Below are 27,384 nucleotides of genomic sequence, written 5' to 3'. Positions count from 1 at the left end.
CACAGACTGCACCTGGAAGATGAACGAAGAGACCCTCATGATGCCCCTGGGAGAGGCACGGGGGCAGGACTTACTGCACAGCTTCTTCTGGAACACGGATGTCAGCGACTCCATCTGGCTGAAGTTGGCCACCAGGAAGACGTGGTCCTCGTGAGGCTCGCTCCCGATGGCCTTCAGCGTGTTGAGGTCCACCTGGCCCACGCCGATGGCGAAGATCAGGATGCCTGTGTCCCGTGCCTTTGCAGCCACCTCGGCCACGGAATCCTGGGGTCTCCCATCCGTCACGATCATTATGACCCGTGGCACATTCTCCCGCAGGGGCCGGGCCCCCTCCGCTTCCGAGAAAGCGATGTTCAGGGCGTACTGGATGGCCAGCCCGGTCATGGTGCCCGTGGACAGGTGCCTCATCCTCTTGACGGCGCGCTCCACCTCGGACTTCCTCTTGAAGGTCTTGAGGGAGAACTCGTTCTTAACGGTGCTGCCATATTGGAGCAGGCCCACTCTGGTGATGTCAGGGCCAATGTCCAAGAACTGCAGGATGTCCAGGATGAACTCCTTGACCTTGGCGTAGTCGTGGGTGTTGACGCTGCGGGAGCTGTCGATGATGAAGACCAGGTCTGCCCGCTTATTTTCACAGGAGCTCTCTGGGGAAAGAGGAGGGTCACACGCGTTAGAAGAGCGTGAGGAACGCAGTACAAGTTGGCTATTGTGGGAAACCATATCTCCAATCTCCACCGGTTTCTCTTCACACCTGGAAAAGTTGTAAGGGTGTCTGTGAAAGTTGCAGGTGCATGTGCACGTCCGGGTGATCGTGAGTATTGGCTACAAACAAATGCTATTTCTTTTCACAAGAAAAAACAAACACTTTCGTTTTCTAGAAAGTCATCAATCCAGTTTTCAGGTGGCCAAACACCTGATCGGGGTCAAAATGATTTCATTATTTACTGTATGCCACAGAAGCTTGCCCAGCTCCTGCAGGAAATGAGGAAGAAGCTAAGATAGAGACCAATGTCAATGATAGGGACCACCATCTACCTGGGGAGACTTAGCTAATGGGACAAGTGGAAGAGCAGCTGGTATGAAACTGGGTGGTGCTGACACACAGGGACATGAGTGGGCTGGGTTCAAGGTCCTGATATGAGCTGGCCTTGTGGGTGCAGCTCGTATTTGGGGTGCCAGCTCGGAATTGAGAGAAGGCACCAATGGAGAGGGTGGATGATAGAATAAGTGATAGAGGGACTGCTAGGAGTCACAGGTAGGAATTAAGTTGGAGGGGTTGCCCGAAGCCAGTGATAAAAGGCCTTTAAATTCAGACTGAGAAATTTGTACGTGATACCACAAGGGGTGGACGTAATATGATTAGCATCATATGATATAACTTACGTCTTCTGCAGATAAGTCATGTAATAAAAAGCCAATTGATGTCGTAGTGGTTTGCAAGGTGGGTGATCAGACCACTGCTGCACTAATTTGGCTGAGGGTGGGGGGGCTCAATCTCAGTCAGGGCAGTGGTGGAAATGGCTAAGGGACCCGCCAAGAAGCATTTCATCAAAGGACACAGTTAAGCTGGGAAAAGGCAAATGTTAAGTCTCTTCCTTATCACAGCCACCACCAGACTTACTCCTTAAGCACCCAAGAAGAAGGCTATGTGAGGCTTAAGTCCTCAGATGGAACACACTGCATTCTGGGGGAAGGATGCTATTGGGTGACATGAGAGACCTCCTACCCCAGGGGGCGGAAGTGGGCATTCCTGCTGGAATTTCTCAGATGTTCGGAGCGACTGCCTCCAGCCAGGGGGAGTCCCTCCTCCCTTCCCCAGTCTTTGCCGCTAAATCCACATTTGATAGGGATTAGAAAAGGAATCTCAAATGCTTGCCCTAATTCTCGAACACCACAGCTGCAAGAAGGAGAGAGGAAGCCAGAAATGAAACAGTGAACCCAGTCATTAGAATGAGAACTAAGAAAGGCCCATGAGGTCATCCCGTCCAGGCCGGCTTGCCAGGCCGGGACTCGCCTGAGTGCCTGCACCCACACCTCATCCACTGCAGCCTCACACGTCTAACCATTTGAGGGGAGGAAACACTCCCAAAGGCCAGCATCCTGGCAGGAAACCCACCTCCTGCCACACCCACGTGTAGGATTGGGGGCTGTGAGAATGGAAGGCCCCCGCGGGCCCCGGACACTGTCTTTGAGGACTCTGGGAGAAGATCCATGTAAAACCTGGCATTTGTAGGATGTTTTAAAATCCTTTTTCCAGAGGCGTATTATCATTATGATCTCATTCGATCTGCAGAGCAAGCTCTCGAGAAAAGAGCCAGGGGTATCACATCCATTGGGCAGATGAGAGAATGGAGGTGCTGAGAGTTTGGAAACCTCTTATACTTAAGAAAAAGAAAAAACTACAGGGAGATAACATGGACACCCACCTGACTGGGTGGTTGTGAGAATTTAAGAAAACAATCCAGTCCAGCCCTGAGCCCCGGGGGCGCGCCCACCCCGAGAGACACCTGGAAGGGGTGCCTTTTTCTAAGGTTCACGAAGGCGCCATAGTCTAGCACATGGCCCTACCCAGGGAGCAGTGGATGCAGACCCACGGGTCCCAAGAAAGAAGGCAGGGTCCAGAAGCAAGGCTGAGCCCTTTCTAGGAGCCTTACCTGCACCCCCCCCCCCCATATCTCCCACCTTTGATTGATGTGTGAAGTTACTTCAGGGAGAATGTGGCCCAATGCTCTCCACCTGCTGAGAACTGGGACCAGGCCCAGACCCTGCCAGGGAGGAGGAGATGCATGGAAGGCCCCTGGGAAGGGAGGGAGGCAGACAGCGGCTGTTCCCCTGAGAATGCACTTCCTCTTTGGAAACAGGAAGTGAGTCCTCCTGCGACTGGGATTCCTACTGTGGGTCTTGGGTCTTGGTCACGGTGTCAACATCCCCCAAGCATCACGATCAGTTTACAGGGAAGCCTGGAAACCCTGCAGGGAACGGTGTGCTAAATGGATGCATTCCTGCAAAATACCACAAAGGTTCAAAATGTTGTTGGAGGTGACAAGGGAGCTGTGACTGTGAGCTGACAATGAGTCCTGGCAGCCAAAGTGACCCAGTTTCCTTTAAGACGTCTCCTCAGGTCCCTGGAGGGCTCACAACCAGTCTCACGGTTTGTCCCTGAAAGGGCCCCGTCAGTGGTTCTCAAGCTTGGGGCGCCTCCCAATTCCCTGGAGAACTTGCTGATAACTAACTTGCTACACCCTCAGAGCTTCTGAGTCTATAGGTTTAGGGTGGAACCTGAAAATGTGCATTTCTTGCAAGTTCCCAGGTGATACCGCTGCTCCAGGGACCACACTCTGAGAACCACCAGAAAAGGAGTTCTGGTGAGTCAGTACCGCACTATCTCACTGCGAATTCCCCAAAGCGGGAAATGTACCTCATCCATGCATCCATCCGTGTAACCAAGCAGTCAGATACACAGTAAGCCCGCATCAAAGATTGTGTGCAACCTTGGAACTATTTCCTCCTCTCAGGGTTGCTGACTTGTCACCAATCAGCCTCCCTCGTTCCGGCTACACTCAATCATGACCGTGTAATTGTACAGTAAATACTTGGTGCCATCTGCCTGGGGAGATCCGGGCTTGTCTGGAGAAGGGAGTGATGCGAATCTCTATGATCAGGGTAAAATAATGTCATCCAGAGCCTGGGAGGGAGCTCTGAAATGCTCAGCAGGGGAGCCCTATGATCTATTTTTTTGTTTTTTTTCGGAAGGGAGAGGGAGAGAGATAGAAACATCAATGAGAGAGAATCATTAATCGGTTGCCTCCTGCACGCTCCCCCCCCACACACACTGGGGATTGAACTCACAACCCGGGCATATGCCCTGACCTGGAATCATAGGCTAACACTCAACCACTGAGCCCGGCTAGCCGGGCTGAGTCCTATGATCTTAGTGCAAGTCTAGCCTCCACCACTTTCTGTCCATGTGGTCTTGAGCCTCTCCTTGACCTCTTTAACCCACCGTCTGCTCTTCTGTGAGTGGGGATAATACCTCACCGGGCTGCTATAGGACTCGAAAGAGACTATAATAATAATTTATACCTACTGTTTACTGAGCACTTAGTAAGTACGAGGCCTTGTTCTGACAGCTTTCCTTATGTTGGCTTATTTATTTTCCCCACTCACCTTAGGGCGTAGGGACTGTTACTAGTCCCATTTTGCAGATGAGGACAGTGAGTCCAGAAAGGTTAAATAACTAGCTCTGGGTCTCATACTTAGGGAGTAGAGCGGCCAGGATCTGAATCCCATCTATCTTGTCTGGCTCTGTAGCCCATGCTTTTTACCACCAAGCAAAGCTCAGAAATGATTGTGTCATTTAGACCTGCCACTCCCAGCGTGCTGCAGGTTCACTGGGACCGCATGGCCCTCCGCGTGCTGCAGGTGCACTGGGACCTCACCGGCCCTCAGCGTGCTGCAGGTGCACTGGGACCTCACCGGCCCTCAGCGTGCTGCAAGGTGCACTGGGACCTCACCGGCCCTCAGCGTGCTGCAAGGTGCACTGGGACCTCACCGGCCCTCAGCGTGCTGCAAGGTGCACTGGGACCGCACGGCCCTCAGCGTGCTGCCTGTGCACTGGGACCGCACGGCCCTCAGCGTGCTGCAGGTGCACTGGGACCGCACGGCCCTCCGCGTGCTGCAGGTGCACTGGGACCGCACGGCCCTCCGCGTGCTGCCTGTGCACTGGGACCTCACCGGCCCTCAGCGTGCTGCAGGTGCACTGGGACCTCACCGGCCCTCAGCGTGCTGCCTGTGCACTGGGACCGCACGGCCCTCAGCGTGCTGCAGGTGCACTGGGACCTCACCGGCCCTCCGCGTGCTGCAGGTGCACTGGGACCGCACCGGCCCTCAGCGTGCTGCAGGTGCACTGGGACCGCACGGCCCTCAGCGTGCTGCAGGTGCACTGGGACCTCACCGGCCCTCCGCGTGCTGCAGGTGCACTGGGACCGCACGGCCCTCAGCGTGCTGCAGGTGCACTGGGACCGCACGGCCCTCAGCGTGCTGCAGGTGCACTGGGACCGCACCGGCCCTCCGCGTGCTGCAGGTGCACTGGGACCGCACGGCCCTCCGCGTGCTGCAGGTGCACTGGGACCGCACGGCCCTCCGCGTGCTGCAGGTGCACTGGGACCGCACGGCCCTCCGCGTGCTGCAGGTGCACTGGGACCGCACGGCCCTCCGCGTGCTGCAGGTGCATTGGGACCGCACGGCCCTCCGCGTGCTGCAGGTGCACTGGGACCGCACGGCCCTCCGCGTGCTGCAGGTGCATTGGGACCGCACGGCCCTCCGCGTGCTGCAGGTGCACTGGGACCGCACAGCCCTCAGCGTGCTGCAGGTGCACTGGGACCGCACGGCCCTCAGCGTGCTGCAGGTGCACTGGGACCGCACCGGCCCTCCGCGTGCTGCAGGTGCACTGGGACCGCACGGCCCTCCGCGTGCTGCAGGTGCACTGGGACCGCACGGCCCTCAGCGTGCTGCAGGTGCACTGGGACCGCACCGGCCCTCCGCGTGCTGCAGGTGCACTGGGACCTCACCGGCCCTCCGCGTGCTGCAGGTGCATTGGGACCGCACGGCCCTCCGCGTGCTGCAGGTGCACTGGGACCGCACGGCCCTCCGCGTGCTGCCTGTGCACTGGGACCTCACCGGCCCTCAGCGTGCTGCAGGTGCACTGGGACCTCACCGGCCCTCAGCGTGCTGCAGGTGCACTGGGACCTCACAGCCCTCAGCGTGCTGCAGGTGCACTGGGACCGCACGGCCCTCAGCGTGCTGCAGGTGCACTGGGACCTCACAGCCCTCAGCGTGCTGCAGGTGCACTGGGACCTCACAGCCCTCCGCGTGCTGCAGGTGCACTGGGACCTCACAGCCCTCCGCGTGCTGCAGGTGCACTGGGACCGCACGGCCCTCCGCGTGCTGCAGGTGCACTGGACCACACGGCCCTCCGCGTGCTGCAGGTGCACTGGACCACACGGCCCTCAGCGTGCTGCAGGTGCACTGGGACCGCACAGCCCTCCGCGTGCTGCAGGTGCACTGGGACCGCACGGCCCTCCGCGTGCTGCAGGTGCACTGGGACCGCACAGCCCTCAGGGTGCTGCAGGTGCACTGGGACCGCACGGCCCTCCACGTGCTCGAGGCGGACTGAGACTGTACCGCTCTCTGGGGCCAGTTCTTTCCTTCCCTGGATTCACAGGGACTGAAAACTATGGCCCAAAGTTGTGTGCCTCCTGCCAAGTGCTTCTCCTCTGCTAAATGTCTACTTGTATTTTTTTATTTAATAAAAGCATGAAAACAGATGCTCGCCTCCCGAGATCAGGCTGCAAGCTGTTCCCATTCTCATCCCCTTGGCACGTGCTTATTGAGAGGTCAGAGGAGCGAGGCCATGGAGCCTGTACAGGGTGGGACAGGAGAGATGGAGCTGGGGCCATGGGTCTTTGAGGAACTGTGGGGAACAGGAGGGATGTGGCCCAGACAATAGGCAAACGCCCAGGGTGGAGTGGGGAAGGGAGATGGAGTTCAGAAAATGTGATATTTCATATTCATTCCCAGCAAAGTCCCCACAAGCAGATGGTCTGTGGGCACTTAAAAAAAACTGTAGAAAATGGAATGATACAAGTGAAAAAAAGTAACAATTTCTAGAACAGTATAAGGGTATATTAAATGGACTAGGCAACTAGAGTAGGATTTCTGGGCAGCATTAGAGGATGACTTGAGGGTGGTGATGATGGAATTGACATGAGATCAATAACATGGTGTGTGTTTTGCTACAGCTACAGGTGTAGGAGATAACAGGCAAAAGTTGATTTAACCAGAGCTGTCATTTAGCCAAGCGAGAGTGATGAATCAGGCAAAAGCAATCGACAGGAAGACTACAATGATTTCCTGTGGAATTACACTGGGGGAGCAGGGGGTAGAAGAAATGAGGGGATGAAGGACAGAGAAGCAGCAGCAGGATCAATGGACTGGAAGTCCAGGTAAGGTCACAGTTATTGACGCTGGAATGCTGGAAGGTATTACAAGGGGTGAGCTGGGAAGACAGGAGGTTTGAACTGAGATTATGGCGGGACTGCAATCATTATAATCACAGGGTCAAGAGTATGATAAGAGGGGCAATAGCTGAGAGATAGTGGAGGATAAGAATATTGGAGGAAAGAAAGTCAAAGCTATTGAGGGATCATTCATATGGATACTGAAATCACCAAGAATTATGGCAAAAGTAACGATAGAGAAGGTGGCAGTGAGCCAGAGGCTAAAACTGTTCTAGGAATAATCATGGTTGTTGCTTTTTAAATTCCTGAAGAAGGAACAGAAACACTAAGAAGCAGATGAAAATGTCATAAAGGGACAGAGAAAAAACTGGCTCATCGAAAGTTTCAAAGGGACCCTGGGGAGAAAAATTAAGGCTGCTTTATAATGAGAGAGAGGGAGAGGGACAAAGGGAGAGAGAGCCTGGCTGGCATGGCTCAGTGGTTGAGCATGGATCTATGAACCAGGAGGTCACAGTTCAATTCCCCGTCAGGGCACATGCCGGGGTTACAGGCTTGATCCCCAGTGAGGGGCGTGCAGGAGGCAGCCGATCAATGATTCTCTCTCATCGTTGATGTTTCTCTCCTTCCCTTTCCTCTTTGAAGTCAATAAAAATATATTTTTAAAAAAGGAAAGAAAGAGGGAGAGAGAGATCATTATTATTATTATGAGCCAGTAGGAGTGTAAGAAGGGGGAAAACATATATAATTTATGTTTTCATTCCTAGATGGGATGGATCAGGTGAGTCGGGAATTCTATGTTTGGATGTCAGCCATGCAAATAATTGATTCTAGGGGAAGAAATGAAGATTCCACATTCACCAGTTAGGGAAAGCCAGACATTCAACAAATATTTAGTGAGTACCTACTGTGTGTCAGGCTCTGGGAATACAATGAAGGAAAGACTCCCAATTGTGAAAGGCAGGCATACAGACAAATAATAGCAGGATACAGGGAAATAGGTAGACTATAAAGACGGAGTGCGAGGGAGGGGCTGGGAGGATGCTGACTTCCTCTCTGCGTGACTGCCTGGGCGAGGGCAGGCTTAGCAATGCCCTTTACTCTTCATCTCTGTCAGACATCACTCTCCCCCTCGGCCAGCACTCAGCCTCAGGATCCTACAATCTACTGCAGTTGGCACAGGAAATTGACTCATTTTACCAACCTGGTTTTAGTGTCCGGTGCTCTACAACAAAGACTGAGGTACTCAATTTTATTTACGAGAAACCGAAAAACAGGTAAATTAGCTCATTATACATTCGGCCCTTGAAAACAAGGTTTGAACTGCACAGGCCCACTTATACACGGATTTTCTTCAATAAATACCGTAAACGTATTTTCTCTTCTTCACGATTTTCTTAATAACATTTTCTTTTCTCTAGCTTCCTTTATTCTCAGTATTTGTACAGTATATAATCCACATAACATACCAAGGACATGTTTATTGACTGTTTATGTTATCGGTAAGGCTTCCGGTCAACACGGGGCTGTCAGCACTTAAGTTTTGGGGGAGTCCAAAGTTATTCATGATTTCAACTGCAGGGGGTTGGCGCCTCTAACCTCTGCGTTGCTCATGGGTCAACTGTACTCATGAGACACTGATTATTAGCGCCAACATTATTTTTCAATGAGAAATAAGAAGGGTGGGCAGACAAGACTGGCCACATCAACCGTGCGCACATAACCTTCCAGATAAAGCCCCATTCACGACAGTGGGCTGTTAGGCGGGCCAGGGGTCAGCGCAAAGAAAAGAGAAAGATCATAAGAATTAGTCGCCTCAAACTGTAACGGTGGTGCTTACCTACTATTTTAAGAATATATAAATCGCTCAGGAAAATTGCATCCCGTGAGCATTTGGTTTGTGTGGATTGGACTTTATGGGCTGGTCAGAGAAAGAGAGAGACCCAGAGACGGAGAGGAAAGACGACCACGTAGCACAGCACTGCAGTCCCATCTGCCTTAGTGCGGGGTGAGCTTGTGCCCACAGGCGCCTGAGATGTGGCCCTGTGCCACCTCCTGTGGTTCCTTCCCCACGTACCTCCAGACTGTTGACTACTAGCTCTCATGGAACATGAGTGATTTCAAGGATATTTCAGAGGCAATTCGGACTATCTTTCTTTTTGCCCCCAGTGTGACTTAACCTACAAGTCCCAGTATTTATGGCACTTGACTGGGGCCCATGGTCCTTGGCCAGGGCTGGAAAGGCCACAGCCAATGTTTCCCTCTCCAGTGTCTTCATTAGTCAGCCACCAGCTGCTGCATAACCTTGTGCCAGACATGTCACAGTGCTTGATGAGCTATGGCTTTCTTTGAATCAGTCCTGCTCTACTCACATCTTCTCAAAGAACCCCCGGGGAACGGCCTGAAAACGCCATCGCATTGTAGTAGGGAGACACCCTAGACTTCTTAATGGGATCTAAGACATGGCTTAGATTCATTAGCAAATCAATCCCTGCTTGGTAACATTTTCCAGACATTTGTCCAAATTTGGGAACACTTGTTCTCTCGACACAAATACATACGATGCTGGAAGAAATTTCAAATAAGCTGAATAACAGAGTCAGGACCAGAAAGGATTCTGAGAGCCAAAATAATAAGTCAAAACTAACAAGAAGAAAACTAATTGGTATAAATGTCAAGTCCTGCATGTAAGGCTCAAAAACCCGACTGTATAACCCACAGGAAAGGAGACAACTGGATCGACAGCCAGTTGCATGATAGAATCTCAAACCCGGATGGCAAATCCCAAGCCTTGCATGTGGCCCCCAGCCTCAGGACCTTTGAGACCTCCTGCCCGCCCCCTCCCCCCCCCGCCCCCGCCCCCCCCCCCCCCCCCCCCCGCCGCCAAACTCAAAAGCAAAGTTCAGCCACAGGACTCCTCTCAACACAGCACCCCAAGTCCCCATTCCCTGGTGCCTGGAGGAGGCTTGGGGAATGAAACCTATTTGTCAATCAGACCCTTTCCAATCACCCCCATGTGATCCCTCCCAACCTCCATGGCCAGTCATCTCATCGGTGGCATCCCTGGCCTGGGAGAGTGGAGAGACTCAACAAATGCCCCAGAGCCTTCTTGTCTTTGCTGCAAAACTTTCCTATAAATGAATAATTTGGTAAGTCTCACCGATCAGTCAAAACAGCTGCATTTGGCAGCTGTAAATTCCCGGTATTATCGAGCCTCAGGATGCTGTTTCATCAGAGCAATTTCTTCAAAAGCCACGATCCTAAGGGCTGCTGTCAGAAGGGTCACTGACATTCCTAGAGGAATGAGCTCTTTGGCTCACTACTCCCTGCCCTCTACCCGACACCCCAGTGATATCAAGAGGTTTGTAGTTCCCTACACCCATCCCTTCTGACGCCTCCTCGGTTTAAGACTCAGCTCTGTGGTCTTAAACCCTATTTTTGAAAACCTTTCCTTGTTGGGCCCCCTCCAATGGCCTAAATGGCCTTCCCATGAGCCCCCTGGGACCTCCCACCAGCGCCTCACATGGAGCTACCCAGCCCCATGTGGTGTCTTGTATGGATTCCTCGCACCCAGCATAGTGTCAGGCACATAGATGCCCCATCAGGGTCCTTGCTTCTTCCCTTCGATGTGCACATGTGGGTGGGGAGGGCGGGAAAGGCAGAGGTTGCAGATACCTGCCCATGAGCTGGAGGGGGCTGGGAGGGTTGGCCAGTGGAGGCACATAAAGAAGAGCCCAAACGGGGATCCTGAGGCCTTGATGTTTATTTAAAATGCTGGGGTGTTTATTTAAAATGCTGAGTCCTAGGCCGTACCCTAGACCCAGTGGGTCGGAATCTCTAGGTCGGGGCCCAGGAATCAGCACTTGTAATTGCTCCAGGTGATTCTTGGGCACAACAGACCTGAGAACTCTATCCGAAGGGGCGGGCCAGCCTGGGAGACCACCTGTCACGGAGCCACGAGTCCCGAGGAGAAGATGGTGCCAGGGGACCCCTTCCTGTGCCCCGGCACCCACCCACCACCAGGAGCGACTGGAAATGTGGCAGCCACACACGCTGGCTTCTCTCCCGTGTTCTCATCCACATTCTGTTTCAATGTGTGTGTCAGGTACGGCCTGGCTTTCCATTAGGCTCAGAACATCAGCAAGGGGGGCCCCATTAGTACCCTAACTTACAGATGAGGACGCCGAGGCTCAGAGAGGTTACGTATCGAGTCCACGGGCACAGAGCATGTGAGCGGGGGTGGAACAGGGCCCTCAGTCAGCCGGTCTGCCTCTAGCACTGGCATTTCCAGCTGTTCCCCAGTGGGTGACCTGGAGTGAAAGTCTCCTCTGAACAGGAAAATGTCCCAGTGAAGAGCCTTACCCGTCACCCTCCCAGGTACTGGTTAACAGATCCACCCCCAGATAAATGTGGGCAGGACCAGCTGCAGCCTGGAATACAACCAGGAGTGACAGCCCAACAAGGCACACTTCCTAAGTATAAACAGCCTCTTCAGTCCCTGCCCTGGGCAGTGCCCCGGGGCGTCTCTGTGCCTTAGGCTCCAGAGATGCACCTGCTGCACCCACCTCAGCCCCCACTTCTGCTGCATGAGGTAGTGATGACAGTAAGCACGACTGGTACCTTAATATGCAGCAATGTCATCCCCCAAACACCGTATTTACTGGCCTGTGAACTCCCTCAAATCATAATGCAAGCCTCTGAGGTCAGGACGGGTCCTTCTTCACCTCCATCCCACCCATGCCTGGCTCGGGGCTGGCACACGGAAGGCAGTGAAGGCAGAATACAGAGCGGGAACTGTGGGGACGCTGCCAGAGAGAAGACGCAGTGCCCAGCCTCGGGGGGCTTACAGCCCCGGGGGCCAGCAAGCCATGCATACAAATAACTGCAGAGTGAGGCAGGGTCAGATGAATTAGTGTTTGATGATCCTAATCATAACCTATCTTAGCCCGGACAGCCTCAATCACAAAGAACAGTCACTAGAGACTGAACTTCTGAAGGAGGAGGCATGTACCCAGCAACGACATAGAGCAAATGCAGCAGTCCCCCGTCGTCCGCAGTGTCACTTACCCGCGGTCAACCACAGACTGAAAATATTAAGTGGGAATTTTCAGCATTAAACAATTTGTCACTTTTAAATTTAATGCCATTCTGAGGAGCATGATGAAATCTCGCAATGTTCCACTGGGAAGCGAATCATCCCATTGTCCAGGGTACCCCCATTGTATTTGCTCCCTGCCCATCCGTCTCTAATAGCTGTCTCAATTAGAGAGAGGAGAGAGAGAGATCACATTCACATAACTTTATTACAGTATATTATCATAATTTTTTCTATTTTATTATTGTCAATCTCTTACTGTGCCTAATTTATAAGTTAAACTACATCATAGGTATATGTGGATAGGGAAAAACATAAGGATTTGGTACTATCCAGTTTCAGGTGTCCACTGGGCGTCTTGAACATATCTCCCCAGATTAAGGATGCCTACTGAAATCTCTCTACTTCTTGGACAACCACTCAGAATAAGAGTAACAATGTACCTGCAGGTGGAGGGGATTTCTGCAGTCTCTCCCGCCTCCCCCCCCCCCCCCCCCGCCCCATACACCTGCTCTGAATGCCTGGCCAGAGACGCGAGGAAGTGGGAGATGACTGGGGGAAGGAGCGCTGTGGCTGGTGGGTTCCCTGTACTCCCAGAGCTCTTGGCTTTCTCCTCTGGGCTTGTGGGATTTTCACCAGAGACCCACCTGTCCCAGTGAGCTGTGGGAAAAGCCCCTGACACCACTCAAGGGGTCATGCACCATGTGCTTCTCTCGGGACACATGAGATATGGTCTCAAAGTCAACCTCCATTCTACTAAGTTCTTTCCAACACCTACAAGCAGAACAACAGCTCACGGGCAGCTGCTGGGCTTTCGCATTGTCAGGTCTGCTCTGTGTGCACTTTACCAGCCGTTTCCAAGAGCATTTGCAGAGCAGAGAGAGAAGGGCATCCGGGGAGGGATGGAGTCTACCTGGCTGTGGAGATACATCTGCGAAGTGTGTGTGTGTGTGTGTGTGTGTGTGTGTGTGTGTGTGTGTGCGCGCGCACGCGCGCGCTTTATAATGTTTTCATTGATTCTAGAGAGAGGAGGGTAGAGGGAGAGAGCGATAGAAACATCAATGTGAGAGAATCATCAATGGGCTGCCTCCCGCACGCCCCCTACTGGGGGTCAAGCCTGAAACGTGGGAAGGTGCCCTGACAGGGGATGGAACCAAAGACCTCCTGGCACCTGGCTGACACCTCACCAACTGAGCCACACCAGCTGGCCACACTGCAAAGTTTTTAAGCAAAATGCACTTGCCAATGTCATGAGGGTTTTTTTTCTCTGTGTGTTTAAAGAAGGTTCTGTGAATGAGCCTGCATCTTCGGGTAGCAGTGGTGCTCCATAAACCGCAGACATGGGTCAACGGGGCCCCGAGGAATTCTGGCTTGACACGAGCTCAAATTTCAGTTGCCCCTGCTGACTGTCATAAATTCCTTTAGGAACACAGCTCTCCGAGGCCCTCGGGGAGTGTGTGCACCGACGCGCCAGCAAAATGGAAAAGAGAGAAAAAAAATATGCCACATCACACCAGTCTCCTCTAGTCACTGCTACATGAGCTGAGAGAAAAGAGACATCGCATGGGGCTCAACAACTATGGTTTCCAGAACCCTGGACAATTTTCTTTGCGAGGGAGCCAAAGAGAAAGCTGCCCCAGGTTAACCCTGGAAAAGGCAGTTTCCAGGGAATTGAATTTCCTCGCAAGGTAAAGCAGTTTGCTAAAGTTTCACTAAAAAAAAAAAAAAAAAAGCCTCCTCTCAGAGTATATCTGACAATGGGCTTCCTCTTAATTGCTAAAGAGAAGCATAAAGAAGCCCTGAAATAGTTGATGGCTTACAGAATAGGTTTGGTATTCTCTATTAAAACCCCTCTCGCCATCTTCCTGCCTTTCTCCAATTGAGCAATGACTCATATCTTAGAACTGTAACACACACACACACACACACACACACACTCACACACACACACACACACACGCTCACACACACACACACTCACACACACACACTCTCTCACACACACACTCACACACACACACACACTCTCACACACACACACTCACACACACACACTCACACACACACACACACTCTCACACACACACACACTCTCACACACTCACACACACACTCACACACACACACTCACACACACACACACTCACACACTCACACACACACACACACACTCACACACACACTCACACACACACACATTCACACACACACACACTCACACACACACACACACACACACACACACGCGCGCGCGGCCTGTCCCCCAGGCTAAGATGGTAGAAAGGACTGGGGCACATCTAGGTGGTTCCTTCTCTCTGTGAAGTGACACACACACACACACACACACACACACACACTCTCTCACACACTCACACACACACACACACTCACACACACTCACTCACACTCACACACACACACACACTCACACACACTCTCTCACACACACACGCGCGCGCGCGCGCGGCCTGTCCCCCAGGCTAAGATGGTAGGAAGGCCTGGGGCACATCTAGGAGGTTCCTTCTCTCTGCGAAGTGAAAACCGGGGTTAAGTGTCTTTTAAAAAGCAAACTGGCACCGGGCCCATGGGAGGGTTTGGAACTTCCTAAGTTGGGCACTGCCTGGTCTGCTTTCTGAGAGCCCAGCCAATGGAAGTCAGCAGCCGAGTCCAGACTGGAGAAGAGCAATGCAGTGCCCAGCGGGCAGAGAGAGAGAGAGAGGAGAGCCAGGAGGGAGAGGCCCTGACACGTCGCACCTGGCTCCCTGCAGCCCTGGAAGGGGAGGGGTGTGGACACACAGGAGGCTGGGGCAGAAGGTTCCGCAGCGCTCTACCAGCAAAGGCAGGGCGGAGTCAGAAGCCCTTAGCATGCTCCCTAAAGGAGGAGGGGCAAAGCCGGTCTTTGAGACACTCCGCCATCATTTTGGTTTGGTGGAGCTATGCAAACACTGTAAACCCCCTCTGTGCGAGGTGCTGGTTATAAGGGACAAGAACCAAGCTCGGCCTGGAAGGAGCTTACAGCCTGGCAGAGAAGGCAGATGGATAAAAACATGAACAACGAGAGCACTGGTCCCAAGACGGTGGGTGGGGAGATACCCGGAGAAGCTGATGTATAATACTATATTATTTTATAGTATCCTGTTACTGCAGGATGAGCAGGTACTGGCCTGGCAGAGTTGGGATGGGCATTTTAGGCAAAGGGTCAGCACGAGCAAAGGCCTGGAGGCCAGAGCACAGGGGGTGCACATGTACATGGGCAGCTGCAGGTGCTGTGGTTTGGCTGACTCTTAAAAGGACAGGATGGGGCCCTAACTGGTTTGGCTCAGTGGATAGAGCGTCAGCCTGCGGACTCGAGGGTCCCAGGTTCGATTCCAGTCAAGGGCATGTACCTTGGTTGCAGGCACATTCTTAGTGGGGGGTGTGCAGGAGGCAACTGATCGATGCTTCTCTCTCATTGATATTTCTAACTCTCTATCCCTCTCCCTTCCTCTCTGTGAAAAATCAATAAAATATATATATTTTTTAAAAAGGGACAGGATGGGGATGACAGGGCATGAAAGGAGGGCTGCATGTGCCTTCTATTAAGAAGTTCAGACTTCAGTTAGGAGTCAATGGGGAGCCACTGAAGGGTTTTAAATATGCCCATCCTCCTTTAGGGAACATTCTAAGGGCTTCTGACTCAGCCCTGACTTCATTCTCTCCACCCTGGCCCCACCCCTGTTTTCCCTTCCATCCGAGACCCCAGCCTGGTCTCAGGTGTAAATTAACGTCCACTGTATATACACTAATAAAGAAGAAGCCAGAGAATTTTAAGCCAACTCCTTTGTCTTTAGAAGTCAAGTGTCTTTGTTATTTGGCCCTGAAGTGAGTCTGCCTGAAGTGAAGGACTTCCAGCTGGTGGAGCAGATGATGTGGGGTCAGAGATTGGACCCTTCCAACGCATCCCTCTTAGGTGTTCAACTTCTCTACCTCTGTCACTCTTCTGAGATAATTCCAATTTCAAATGAAATAACTATTGATTGAATGTCAGTTGGCACTCAGCGTGAACTCCTATCTCTTTCTATGAGTCTTCCAGTACTGCAGAAGCTAAAGACAAAAACCATATTTCCCAGATTCCCTTGCAGCTAGGGTTCTGGGTGAGAATTAGGTAACACCAATTAGCTGCATTCACAAAGTAGAAAGGGGGTGGAGGCTCTTTCTGTAGGCAAGCAAGGTTGTAGAAAGACAGACTTGGGCTCTAGCTGGTTTGGCTCAGTGGATAGAGCGTCAGCTGGGGGACTGAAGGGGCAGGCAGGAGGCAGCCAATCAATGATTCTCTCTCATCATTGATATTTCTTTTTTTAAAAAATATATTTTATTGATTTTTTACAGAGAGAAAGGGAGAGGGATAGAGAGTTAGAAACATCGATGAGAGAGAAACATCAATCAGCTGCCTCCTGCACACCTCTCACTGGGGATGTGCCTGCAACCAAGGCACATGCCCTTGACCGGAATCGAACCTGGGGGACTCTTGAGTCCGCAGGCCGATGCTCTATTCACTGAGCCAAACCGGTCAGGGCTCATCATGGATATTTCTGTCTCTCTCTCCCTCTCCCTTCCTCTCTGAAATCAATAAAAATATCTTAAAATCCCCCAACCTTTCCAACAATTATGTAATCACCTAATTTCGTGTCTGAAGTCTCTCTGCTTTAAATGCCCCACTCATCCACAGTGAGTCCCTGCTGAGAACTCCAAATACATTGGAACAAAAAATACAACTAGGCATGCTCAGTCTGCTTCACAGAGCTCCCCGAAAGTCCTCTTCCACCCAAGCTTTGTGAAAATGGGGCCACCTCTCCTCCCCTCCCCCAAAACCTCTGCATGCCTACCTCCATGCTTCTCTGCAGAGACTCCCCGGGCACCTTGATCGCTCTCGCTCTCCCATGCCTTTGGAAACTTGTCCTCTCTCCCCACTTTGATACGACGCTTCCTTTCCTCCATTCTTACTTAACTTGGCTTAGGTTTCCACTCCCTACAGCACACTGAGAGGGTTTAACACACAAAAGGAGAATGGTGGAGCCAGCAGTTTGTTCCCTCATCGCCCAGTGTTTGCTTGAGCAAGTGCTCAGCCCCAGCTGCTGTAGCTGACTCCGCTAAGCTTCACGCCAAATGTGAGGGTTGCTATGGAAGTCAGAAATAACATTTCAGGAATCCCTCACACCCTTGGTGACTTTGGTTTCTAGGCTGCTCTACAAATAGTCTTCCCTGCAGCTAATCATGAAGATGAAGATCAGTTAATAAGGTCGCAAGTTTAATGAACTGAAATAGAATTACATACAGACCTGACCATTGCAAAGCACTTGGGATATGTATTTCAAAGCTGAAAAGGGACCTTAAAGACTGCATTCAATTTCCTTATTCCACAAATGGAAAAGTCACGCGGTGCAAAGGTGGGGCAGCCTTCTGTCTCCCAGGACGCCCATGTTCCCCCACAGCACACACATTCTCCACCCTGGGCCGGTCACTCTCTCCAACGTTCGGTTTTCTCTTCTGGATGATTGTAGCTGCCTCATAGGGTTGTCATGAAGATTAAATGAGTGACTATATGTAGCAATATAATGGTGCCTGGCACAGAGTCAAATAATCATTTATGTTTGTTGTTGTTGTTGTTGTTATTATTATTATTATTATTATTATTATTATGTCCAGCTGGTATTGTGTTGCGAACTATATGGTAGCAACGTACCATTGCAAAGAAAGCACTGGCCTGGGAGTCCAGAGACCCATGTCCTGGCCCCCACCCTGCCACCAGCTGGGTGACTCTTAGCCACACAACCTTCTCTCTCCTTGTTGCCTATGGCACTTTGATCTTTAGGACTGAGCTGAATGGTGCCTCTCAATTCCTTTCCAGCTCTAGTATGCTCTGTTGCTTCTCACAACCACCTTTTGTGAGGTGGCAAACTGTGGCTCGGAGAGTTTAACTGGCCCAAGGTCACCCGTGCGGAAGTGATGGATCCAGGAGCTGAACCCAGCAATCTGAGTCTCAAAGTCATACTCTTCCCGATGAACTTTCAGGAAACACAGACGTACACACAACTATACAGGGTACAGCCTGCATGACTTTCTAGTACATCAATGTTCCCTAGTTGTACCTGTAGGGTTCCCTGTGGGCTGTCACCATAAATCCCCAGCAACTGGTACAAGAAGGCTTCAGGAAACTTGCCACGAAAGAAAATAATTGTTAGTTCTTCCTTACGCTCCAGAGATGATCACCCCCACCAACACCCCTCATCTGGATGCTAGCATTCGCCTCCTCCCAGTGTTTGCTTCTGCCCCTCTGCAGAGGTTCTCCGTGCAGCAGCCAGTGATTCTTCAGACACAGGTGCAGTCACCCCACTTCTTTAAAGCCCTCCGATGGCTCCCATCTCTCTCAGAGAAAAATCCACGGTGGCCCCAAGGGCTCTCATGTTACTTCTCCGAGCCATGGGACATTGGCTGCTTCCACCTGCTGTTCCCTTGGCCTGGAATGTTCTTCCCTGGCGTCAGTGACCTGTCCCTTCGCTGCCTTCAGGGGTGTGTAGAAAACTCGCCTTCACGGGGAGACCTCTGATTCACATTCCCTACTCCCAGCACTCCTATCCCTCTTCCTGCCTTGCTCTCCTCCATAGCACTTGTTTTTTATTGTTTGTTCTCATGTTATAACATATGATCCATGAGGCAGGCATTTTGCCTATTTTGTTCTCTGCAGTGTTCTCAACACTCATGAGCAGGCGCCTCCACAGGCATTTGATGGATGGATGGATGGATAGATGAATGGGTGGATGGATGAAAGGATGGATGAATAGGCTCTACCTGGGGTCCTGCGACTCAAGAGGACAGCATCAGACTGTGCCCTGAAGATTTCTTCCAACCCTCCTTTCCCCTGTCAAATGTTAGTCCTGGAAAAAACACTTAAATCTAGGTGTTCATATTTTTTAATTCTGCAGAAGCAGGATTGCTCTACTCTTGCATGAGAGAACCTCTAAGACTCCAATCGATTTAAAAAGGGAGCAAAACCCAGCCGGAGTGTCTCGGTTGGTTCGATTCTTAGTTGGGGCACGTGTCCAGGTTGTAGGCAAGGTCCCTAATGGAGGGCGTGCAGGGGGCAGCCAATTGATGATTCTCTCTCATCATTAATGTTTCTATCTCCCCTTCTCCCTCCCTCTCTGAAATAAAAAAAAAAATTTAAAAGAGAACAAAAATGAGCATACATTACTTTCCTAAAGAGAAAATGTTCAGATATTTTAAAAGGGGAGGTGGGAGATGGATGTTTACTCCGCTAGCTCTTGGCACAAAACCAGCCCTGAAGGCTGGAAGTTCTAGGGGGGACCTCAGCCGACTATAGAGTAGGACAGTGTGTACAGAATCAGCAATGTGCCGGCTGTTCCTCATGGTGCCTAGAACAATTCACGGCGTTTTAAATTGCATTAAAGACATTTGCATTGTGTTTAATGCATTTTCATTTACCATACAAGTTTCAAATTGCCAAAAAAAAAAATGTTTTAAAGTTTGACCCTTTGACATTCTCTTGTTTGTTTTTAACGTGCATCACCATTTGGGTCATTTTTTTCTTGTCTTCCCAATCTTTCACCTTAACTACTACTGCCCTTTTTCCATTTTGTATACTTTCAAGAAAATGACAACCCAGTAGAGCAGATGACACCAGTGGTTACCTACTTCAAATTCACTTCTCTTCCTGGCCCCTTCCTGCTCCCTTGTTAGGATTCCAAGCAGTAGGGCGTGGCCATGAGCTCTGCTAGGGCAGGCCCTACACCCGACCAGACACGACTTTTTACTGATGAAGTGAGTCCTGGTTACCCCACTCCCCAGAGGAGGTAGTTGAGGTGGGCATGCAATCCAGATTTGGACAGTGGAGAGTAAGGGAAAGTCTACTGGTTTTAAGAGAGATTTGGGGCTCTGATAAAAGGCATGAACCCATGGATGAAAGTCCACCTGTACTCTCCTTGCCTTGACCGTGACCACGGAAGGGTGTGATGCTTGGGGCTGTCGTAGCCATCTTGTGAGTAGAAGCAGATGTCTCAGGAAGGAAAGTCTGTCTCCTGGGATGGCACAGCTGAAAGCTGGAAAGAGCCATGGTCTCAATTTAAAAGCTGAGACCTTGCCACAAACTGGGAATCAATGACCTCCAGGCTTCTCATGAAATGCTTAAATCTGTCCCAATAAAACCACTGTTAGCTTAAGCCATTGCACCCTCCCTCACGCCAGGAGATTTCACCACTGGCATCAAGCCTAGTGCCGAGTAGCTGCTCAACAAAAAGGTGTTGCATGTATGCATGAATCTGATGCTACAACTTCTGACATTTTAAAAATAAAAGTTATTAAACTGTTATGCTAATTATACATACTGTAATCAATTCTCATGCAATCAGTTCTACAGAGGTTTTTCTCTAAAACCAGCATCTGATTTGTTGTTGTTGTGGATGCTCACCTGAAGATATTTTTTCAATGATTTTTAGAGAGAGTGGATGGGAGAGGAAGAGACAGACACATCGATGTGAAAGAGACAGATCTATTGGTTGCCCCCCGCACATGCCTTGACCAGGGTTGGAGATCGAGCCTGCAACCAAGGTACAACGTGTGCCCTTGACTGGGATTGAACCTGGGGCCCTTCAGTCTGCAGGCCAACACTCTATCTACTGAGTCAGACCAGCTAGGGAACCAGTATCTGATTTAAGGCCGGAAAAGAATAAACTGCCATTTATATTTAAAACAGTAGGTGTTCAAATAGATAAATTAATATTAAGGAATGTCATCTTTCATTCATTTACTCAGTACACAACAGTGAAGGGCTACTATGCTGGACGCTTAGACTACAGATGAAAAGACCTAATTCCTAGTCTGAAAGGGTAGAGTAGGATCAGTTCACAGCACTTTGTAATGTCGGGAATGTTTTTTAATAACCCATCTTTAAGTCAACAGTAAGAGCAACAAGCATTGCTGAATGCCTACTCCGGGCCCAGTCCTTTATCTGCGTGATCCCCTCCCATACTCATTCCCACTCTGCCAGGGAGGCACCCTATCACCCCCATTTCACAAGTGGGACCCCTGGGGTGTAGGGTGGTGATGTTACTTATTCGCGCCCACTCAGTGGAAAGCCAGAGTTCACACTAGTTAAAAGTCAGCTACTGTTGTTTTTAAAACCAGGCTGACAAGTGTGGAAAGGCCCAGGGGTCACCGTGGTCAGAGCTTAGTGAGAAAATGGGGCGATGACACTGTCAGGAACAGGAAGCCGTCGGGGCTGTGACTCTGAAGGATACAGGCTCCTGGTGGAGAAGCGACAGTCCAGGAGACCCTTCTGTACTTAAGGGGAGCATCCATAGGTTATTCCTCTCTCCTGCCAGCTGAGCACCTCGAAGGGGTGGCCCTTCGGACGTCTCCCCGAGCCCCCGAGTGAACACGGGGTTGGATCTCACACGGCACTCGGTGTATATGTGTTGAGCGAGTCAAGTTGTAGCTGCTGTGGTTGGTGGTGGTTTTATGGAGCAGAGGTTTGCAGACAGGAGTCATGCCCGTCTCGCCCGTGTCTGGGGCTTGGCCTCACCTCAGCGGCTGGCTGGCTGGCTGGTGGTTTCGTTCCAGCCCTGACTCAGTCTGACCACTGGCTGGGCAAAGGGTCTACGTGAGAATGACCATGACCGTGTGGGAAGAGCGGGGAGACGTGGTTCCGAGTCCTGGGCTGCGGCGGGTCCTCCACTTCACGTTGGACGAGTAGCAATAGCTTTGGGCTCTGCTTCCCTCATCCCAGCTTCTTAACCTTCCATGGCAGGCTGGAGAAGCCAGGGCCCCTTCTCTGAATAAAATAAAACGCAACACCCTCTAGGATGGCTGCTATTTTTTTGTTTAAAGATGGAGAATAACAAGTGTGGGTAAAGATTTGGAGAAATTGGACCTGTCACACGTTGCCGTGGGAATGTAGAGCGGTGCAGCTGCTGTGGAAGAGTCTGGCAGTTCCTCAAGAGGCTCAGCGTCGAGTTGCCCTGTCTCCCAGCAATGCCACCCTTGTCACGGATCCAAAAAATGGAAAGCAGGGACTCAAACGGTATTTGTACGCCAGTGTTCGTAACAGCATCATTCACCGTAGCCAAAAGAGTGCAAGCAACCCAAGTATCCAGCAACAATTCAGCAAGAATTAAAGAGTGAAGCTCCCCAAAGTGTTGTCTATGTGGGGAAGGCCTAGGGAGGGACAGGAGTGGGGTTGAGAGGGCTACTGGGGGGAGGGGGAAGGGGGCATCTGGAATACTTTCAACAATAAAGATACATTTTTGAAAAATGAAGTTCTAATACATGCTACAACGCGGATGAACCTTGAAAATATTAAGTGAAAAAAGCCAGACACAAAAGAAGAAATAGTATAGCATCCCACTTATATAAGGCATCCAGGCTAGGCAATTCTGTAGAGAAAGAAAGTAGAGGAGAGGTTTCTGGGGGATGGAGGAAGGGGATGGAGAGTTGTTTCCTAATGTGAGGAGAGTTGCTGTTGGGGATGATGAAAAAGTTCTGGAAATAGCGATGATGGTTGCACAACAATGTGCACGTACTAAACGCCACTGAACGATGCACTTTAAAATGGTGAATCCTGTGTGAGGTATATGTTCCCACAATAAACAAACAAATAAATGAACACATGCAAAGGGTTAGCAAGGAAGCACATCGTCTGAACTGCAGTTATCAAGGTATTAAAAAGAAAAAAAACTGGAAAATATAACAACATATCTTTTTCAGAGTAACACTAAACAACAAGATGAAAGGTGTGTCCACTAACTGGTGTAGGTTCTGAAGCAGTGGTGAGTGTGAACACCACTGTGAGTTATCCCTGTCGACTATAACGTGCCACGAAAATTCCTGCGGTTTGTGGTTTGTAATCCTAATAGGAGGAAAGGCGACACTGCAGTTAAGAGAGGTTAGTCAGAAGGATATAATTTTTTCTCATCTAAGTCATGGACTGATTGAAGTCTATCTGAGGCTCTTTGGGGTCCTGTGGACTCCAGATGTAAAACCTCTCAACTAGACACCTCTAAACTCTCTACTAATTAAAACGGCGTGATCTGGCTTCATTTATGTATCATTAATAAAGTCACTTCTCTAATCAGATTTTTCTTATCTGTAATTGGGATTGTTATAAAATCTACCATTCAAGATCTTTATGAATGGAATACTATGCAGCTATATATAAAAAAAAAGGCTCTCTTACTCTTTGAGACAGCATGGAGAGACCTGGAGAGTATTATGCTAAGTGAAATAAGCCAGTCAGAGAAAGACAAATATCACATGATCTCGCTTATAAGTGGAATCTAAACAACAAAATAAACTGACAGACAAAAAAAGGCCAGAGGTATGGATGCACAGAACAGAACAGCAGATTTCAGTGGGGGTGGGGTGGGGGGAGGGGACAGCAAGAGATTAACCAAAGAACATAAATGCGTAACCCATGGACACAGACAATAGGCCTGGAGTGGGGTGGGGATTGGGATGGGGGCAAAAAGGGAGAAAATGGGGAAAATCTGTAATACTGTACACGATAAAATAAATTTGAAAGGAGGAGGGGCTTTGTGAGGGAAAGGGAGACAAGGCAAGCAACAGCTGTTTTGTAAAACTACAATATTTTCTAAGTGCCAGGTATCAACAGGGAAACATTAAGAGTCAACAGAGACACCTTCCCCCTCCCCTAGCACCCAGAACAATGCCTTGCACACTATAGATATTAATATCAGACAAGTATGTGTTGAATGAATGAATGACAAAACTGAGGCAAATGAAACAAAAAAAAAATAGTGTATTAGGACTACACAATTTTGGTGCAGAAAAACAGCTAGATAAAATTAATGGTTTTCCTCGTCCTCTTCATTTTGGTGAAAACCCAAGTTTGATTGGAATTGGGGAGTGGAGGAGCCTGCTTCCTTCAGTGGATGAAACAGTCACAAGGACAGCCACAGGGACACTGGCATCTGGGCACAGAAGGGTGAATGGGACCTCTAGGAGGAGAGAATGCACTCCTGGGCACCCCACCAACCAGCCCTATGATTTAAGAATTCCAGGTCTTGCACTGGGCCTGCCATGGCATCTGGAGCATGGACTCTCAGTGCACATTTGCTCAATGGATGGATGGAGTAGACTGGACCAAGCTGGGGGTCCGGGTTGGGAATTAAGAGATGACGATGATCACTTAGTGATATAAGGTCTCATCACTGCGGTGGACACCTAAAACTAACACATTGTTTGTCAACTGTAATTGAAAAATAAAAAATGATTTAAAAAAAAAAGAAAGAGCTGACAATGGCAAGCAGCTTCTCACAGCCTTTGCCAGAGCTGAGCCCTCCAGATGGGATTCCTCTGCAGCTGACCCCGTGGTCCATCCTGACTTCAGGCCTCTGGGCTCGTCCTCCTAGGGCTTCTCATGGCCAGATGCCCGCACTGCTCTGCCCGCTCCTGCCTTCTCTCCACAGGCCTCTCCTGGCTCTGAGCCTGAGTCCTCGCACGCGTGCATTCGTCTGGCCTCCCGCCCCTTCCCTGCACCAGCTCTTTGCACATCTGGTCAGGCGGCCTCCTCTTTGATGTGCTCCCTCATTGGCTGGCTGTGGGCTAATGATAACTCCTCTCTCCTCCTCCCTTCCCGGCCCCGCTGTCCTCTGAGCAGCCAAAATACACACAGCGCCCTCCTTTCATCTTCCCCTGTAAGTCAGCCTCCTCTGCATACACTGGAAGAAGGCTTTTCTGAACTAGTGGATCGAATTCTTGGCTTTCGACAAATCGAACTTGGACTTGGTTTCAAGTCCTGGCTGAATCACACCAGTTCCCCTCGGCAGCCTTTGGAGGTTGGCAGGCCGACCTACTGTGCTTGTCCAACCTGCTTTGAGGACTTAGAAATATGTGATGCTAAGCGAATAGGTACCGCACTGCGAAGGCTTGGAACATGCTTCCCCATGTCAGTAACAGTTACATCATCCTGAAATGGGAACATCAAGTGAACCAGGAAGCGAAAGGATGCTATTTAGGCTGTCAGAGGAGTCATACTGTCCTCCTCAGTCTGGGAATGTGGAAAGCGAAGCAAGGATGCAGACAGGCATGGAGAGAAGACCATGTGAGCTGAACTGTGTTATGGACTGAACTGTGTCCCCTGAAATGTGTTTAAGTCCTAACTCCCAGGACCTTAGGATGTGACTATATGAAAAGATGGAGGTCCTTAAAGAAGTACTTAAGATAACATGAGCCCTACCAGGTTTGGCTCAGTGGATACAGCATCAGCCTGAGGACTGAAGGATCCTGGGTTCCATTCCAGTCAAGGGCAGGTGCCCGGGCTGCAAGCTCGCTCCCCAGTGTGGGGTGTGCAGGAGGCAGGAGGATCAATGATTCTCTCTCACCATTGACGTTTCTATCTCTCTCTCTCTCTCTCCCTTCCTCTCTGAAATCAATTAAAATATATTTTTAAAAATTTTTTAAAAAGATAAAATGAAGTCATGGGTGAGCCCTAATCCGACATGACTAGTGTCCTTCTAAGAAGAGGAAATAAGGATGCAGACAGGCATGGAGAGCAGACCATGTGAGGACACGGAGAGATGGCAGCCACCTGCAAGCCAAGGACAGGAGACCAACCCTGCCAGCACCTTAACCTTGAACTTCTCGCCTCCAGAACAATGAGAAAATGAAGTTCTGTTGTGCAAGCCACCAGCCTGGGCTTGTGTGATGACAGCCCTGGAAAACTCATACACAACTCAGGTCTCTATCAGCTCTCTCAAGGATACATGAAATGTTTTTGGTTGATCATTCAAGCAACTCATTGAACTAGCTTCCCTTGTATACTCAGTATCTAATAGATTTATTTTTATTTATTTATTTTTATTGATTTCAGAGAGGAAGGGAGAGGGAGAGAGAGATAGAAACATCAATGATGAGAGAGATGATCCCCACTGGGGATCGAGCCCACGACCCGGGCATGTGCCCTTGACCAGAATCGAACCCGGGACCTTTCAGTCCGCAGGCGGACACTCTATCCACTGAGCCAAACCAGCTAGGGCAGTGGTCGGCAAACTCATTAGTCAACAGAGCCAAATATCAGCAGTACAACGATTAAAATTTCTTTTGAGAGCCAAATTTTTTTAACTTAAACTATATAGGTAGGTACATTGTTATTAACTTAATTAGGGTACTTCCTAAGGCTTAGGAAGAGCCACACTCAAGGGGCCAAAGAGCCGCATGTGGCTCTCGAGCCACAGTTTGCCGACCACAGAGCTAGGGCATCAGTATCTAATAGATTTAAATATTTGGGCATGAACTTTTTAAAGTAAAGCTTTATAATCATTTCCAAAGAATATAAAATACTCTTTCAATACTTTCAGTGGGGGCTTGAAAGATTATAGAAATCATTTTATCGAATTTGCAAATGATTCTAATTCGCTAAGGAGAAAAAAGATATTAATCAAGAATGATTAACCTAAATGAAGGCGATAAAATTTAATACAAAAATGTAAAGTATTCCACTTACGTTTTAAAAGTTTGCTATATGACAGCTATTAAGCCATGCCTAATAAAGCTTTAGTGATTTTCCTTGACTATAAGCTCTACATGAATTAACCGAAAACCTAGTGCAAGTCACCTGTGATCATTACTTCATGCCTTTAATATTACCAGAAGTGAAACCCTGGAACTCCACAAATTATATGTTGCCAGTCACTAAAAATTTCTCAACTTCTTCCTTGTTTAGAAAAACGTTATTTCAAAGGCTCCTAAGGCACAGTTTTCTTAGAAAGCAAATATTTAGCTTTTTTTTTTTTTAAATGGAGGAGAAAGTCCCCATCTTCTGGTTCATTTCTGAATCCTCCAGGCACCTCCACAGACTCCCCGAAGGTAGGAGTTTGCTGATCAGAGATGTATTCAACCCTTTACACCCAAGGCCTTCCACGTCCCTGATGCCTGAGGAGCCATTTCGTTGGTGGCTATAAAGTTTCATACAGAAGAAAAGCACAGGTGTTTGGCACTGTTGTTTTTGGTTTTTTGTGGTTTTTTTTTTTTTTAGAGAGAGAGAGACATCAATCAGTTGCCTCCCACAAGCGCCTGGACTGGGGATCGCATCCCCCCTTTTGGTATATGGGATGATGCTCCAACCGACTCACACTGGCCAGGGCTGCATTACCTCTTTAAGTCTTAATAATAATCTAAACTCTCTCACAGCAGCTGCCAGAGAGCCCTGCATCTCCTGTTTTGCTTTGTTGTTGTTTTTCAAGCTAAATAGCCTGGGGTTGT

The 27,384-nt window shown here is 49.9% G+C and overlaps 1 protein-coding gene across 2 annotated transcripts in view; it reads right to left on the bottom strand.

Annotated features, from left to right (window-relative positions):
- MATN2 (matrilin 2) overlaps window positions 1-27,384 on the bottom strand; it is a 113,653-nt gene that overhangs the window by 65,093 nt on the left and 21,176 nt on the right. For both annotated transcript variants that reach the window (XM_081111110.1, XM_081111111.1), the window contains exon 3: window positions 75-644. In XM_081111110.1, the coding sequence (XP_080967236.1) occupies window positions 75-644 (570 nt within the window). The remainder of the gene's footprint in view (window positions 1-74; window positions 645-27,384) is intronic.

Source organism: Myotis nattereri (assembly GCF_964212035.1).
Source record: "Myotis nattereri genome assembly, chromosome: 17".
NCBI lineage: Eukaryota > Metazoa > Chordata > Mammalia > Chiroptera > Vespertilionidae > Myotis > Myotis nattereri.
Note: the sequence above shows the minus strand (reverse complement) of the source record. Positions and strands in the feature narration are given on the sequence as shown.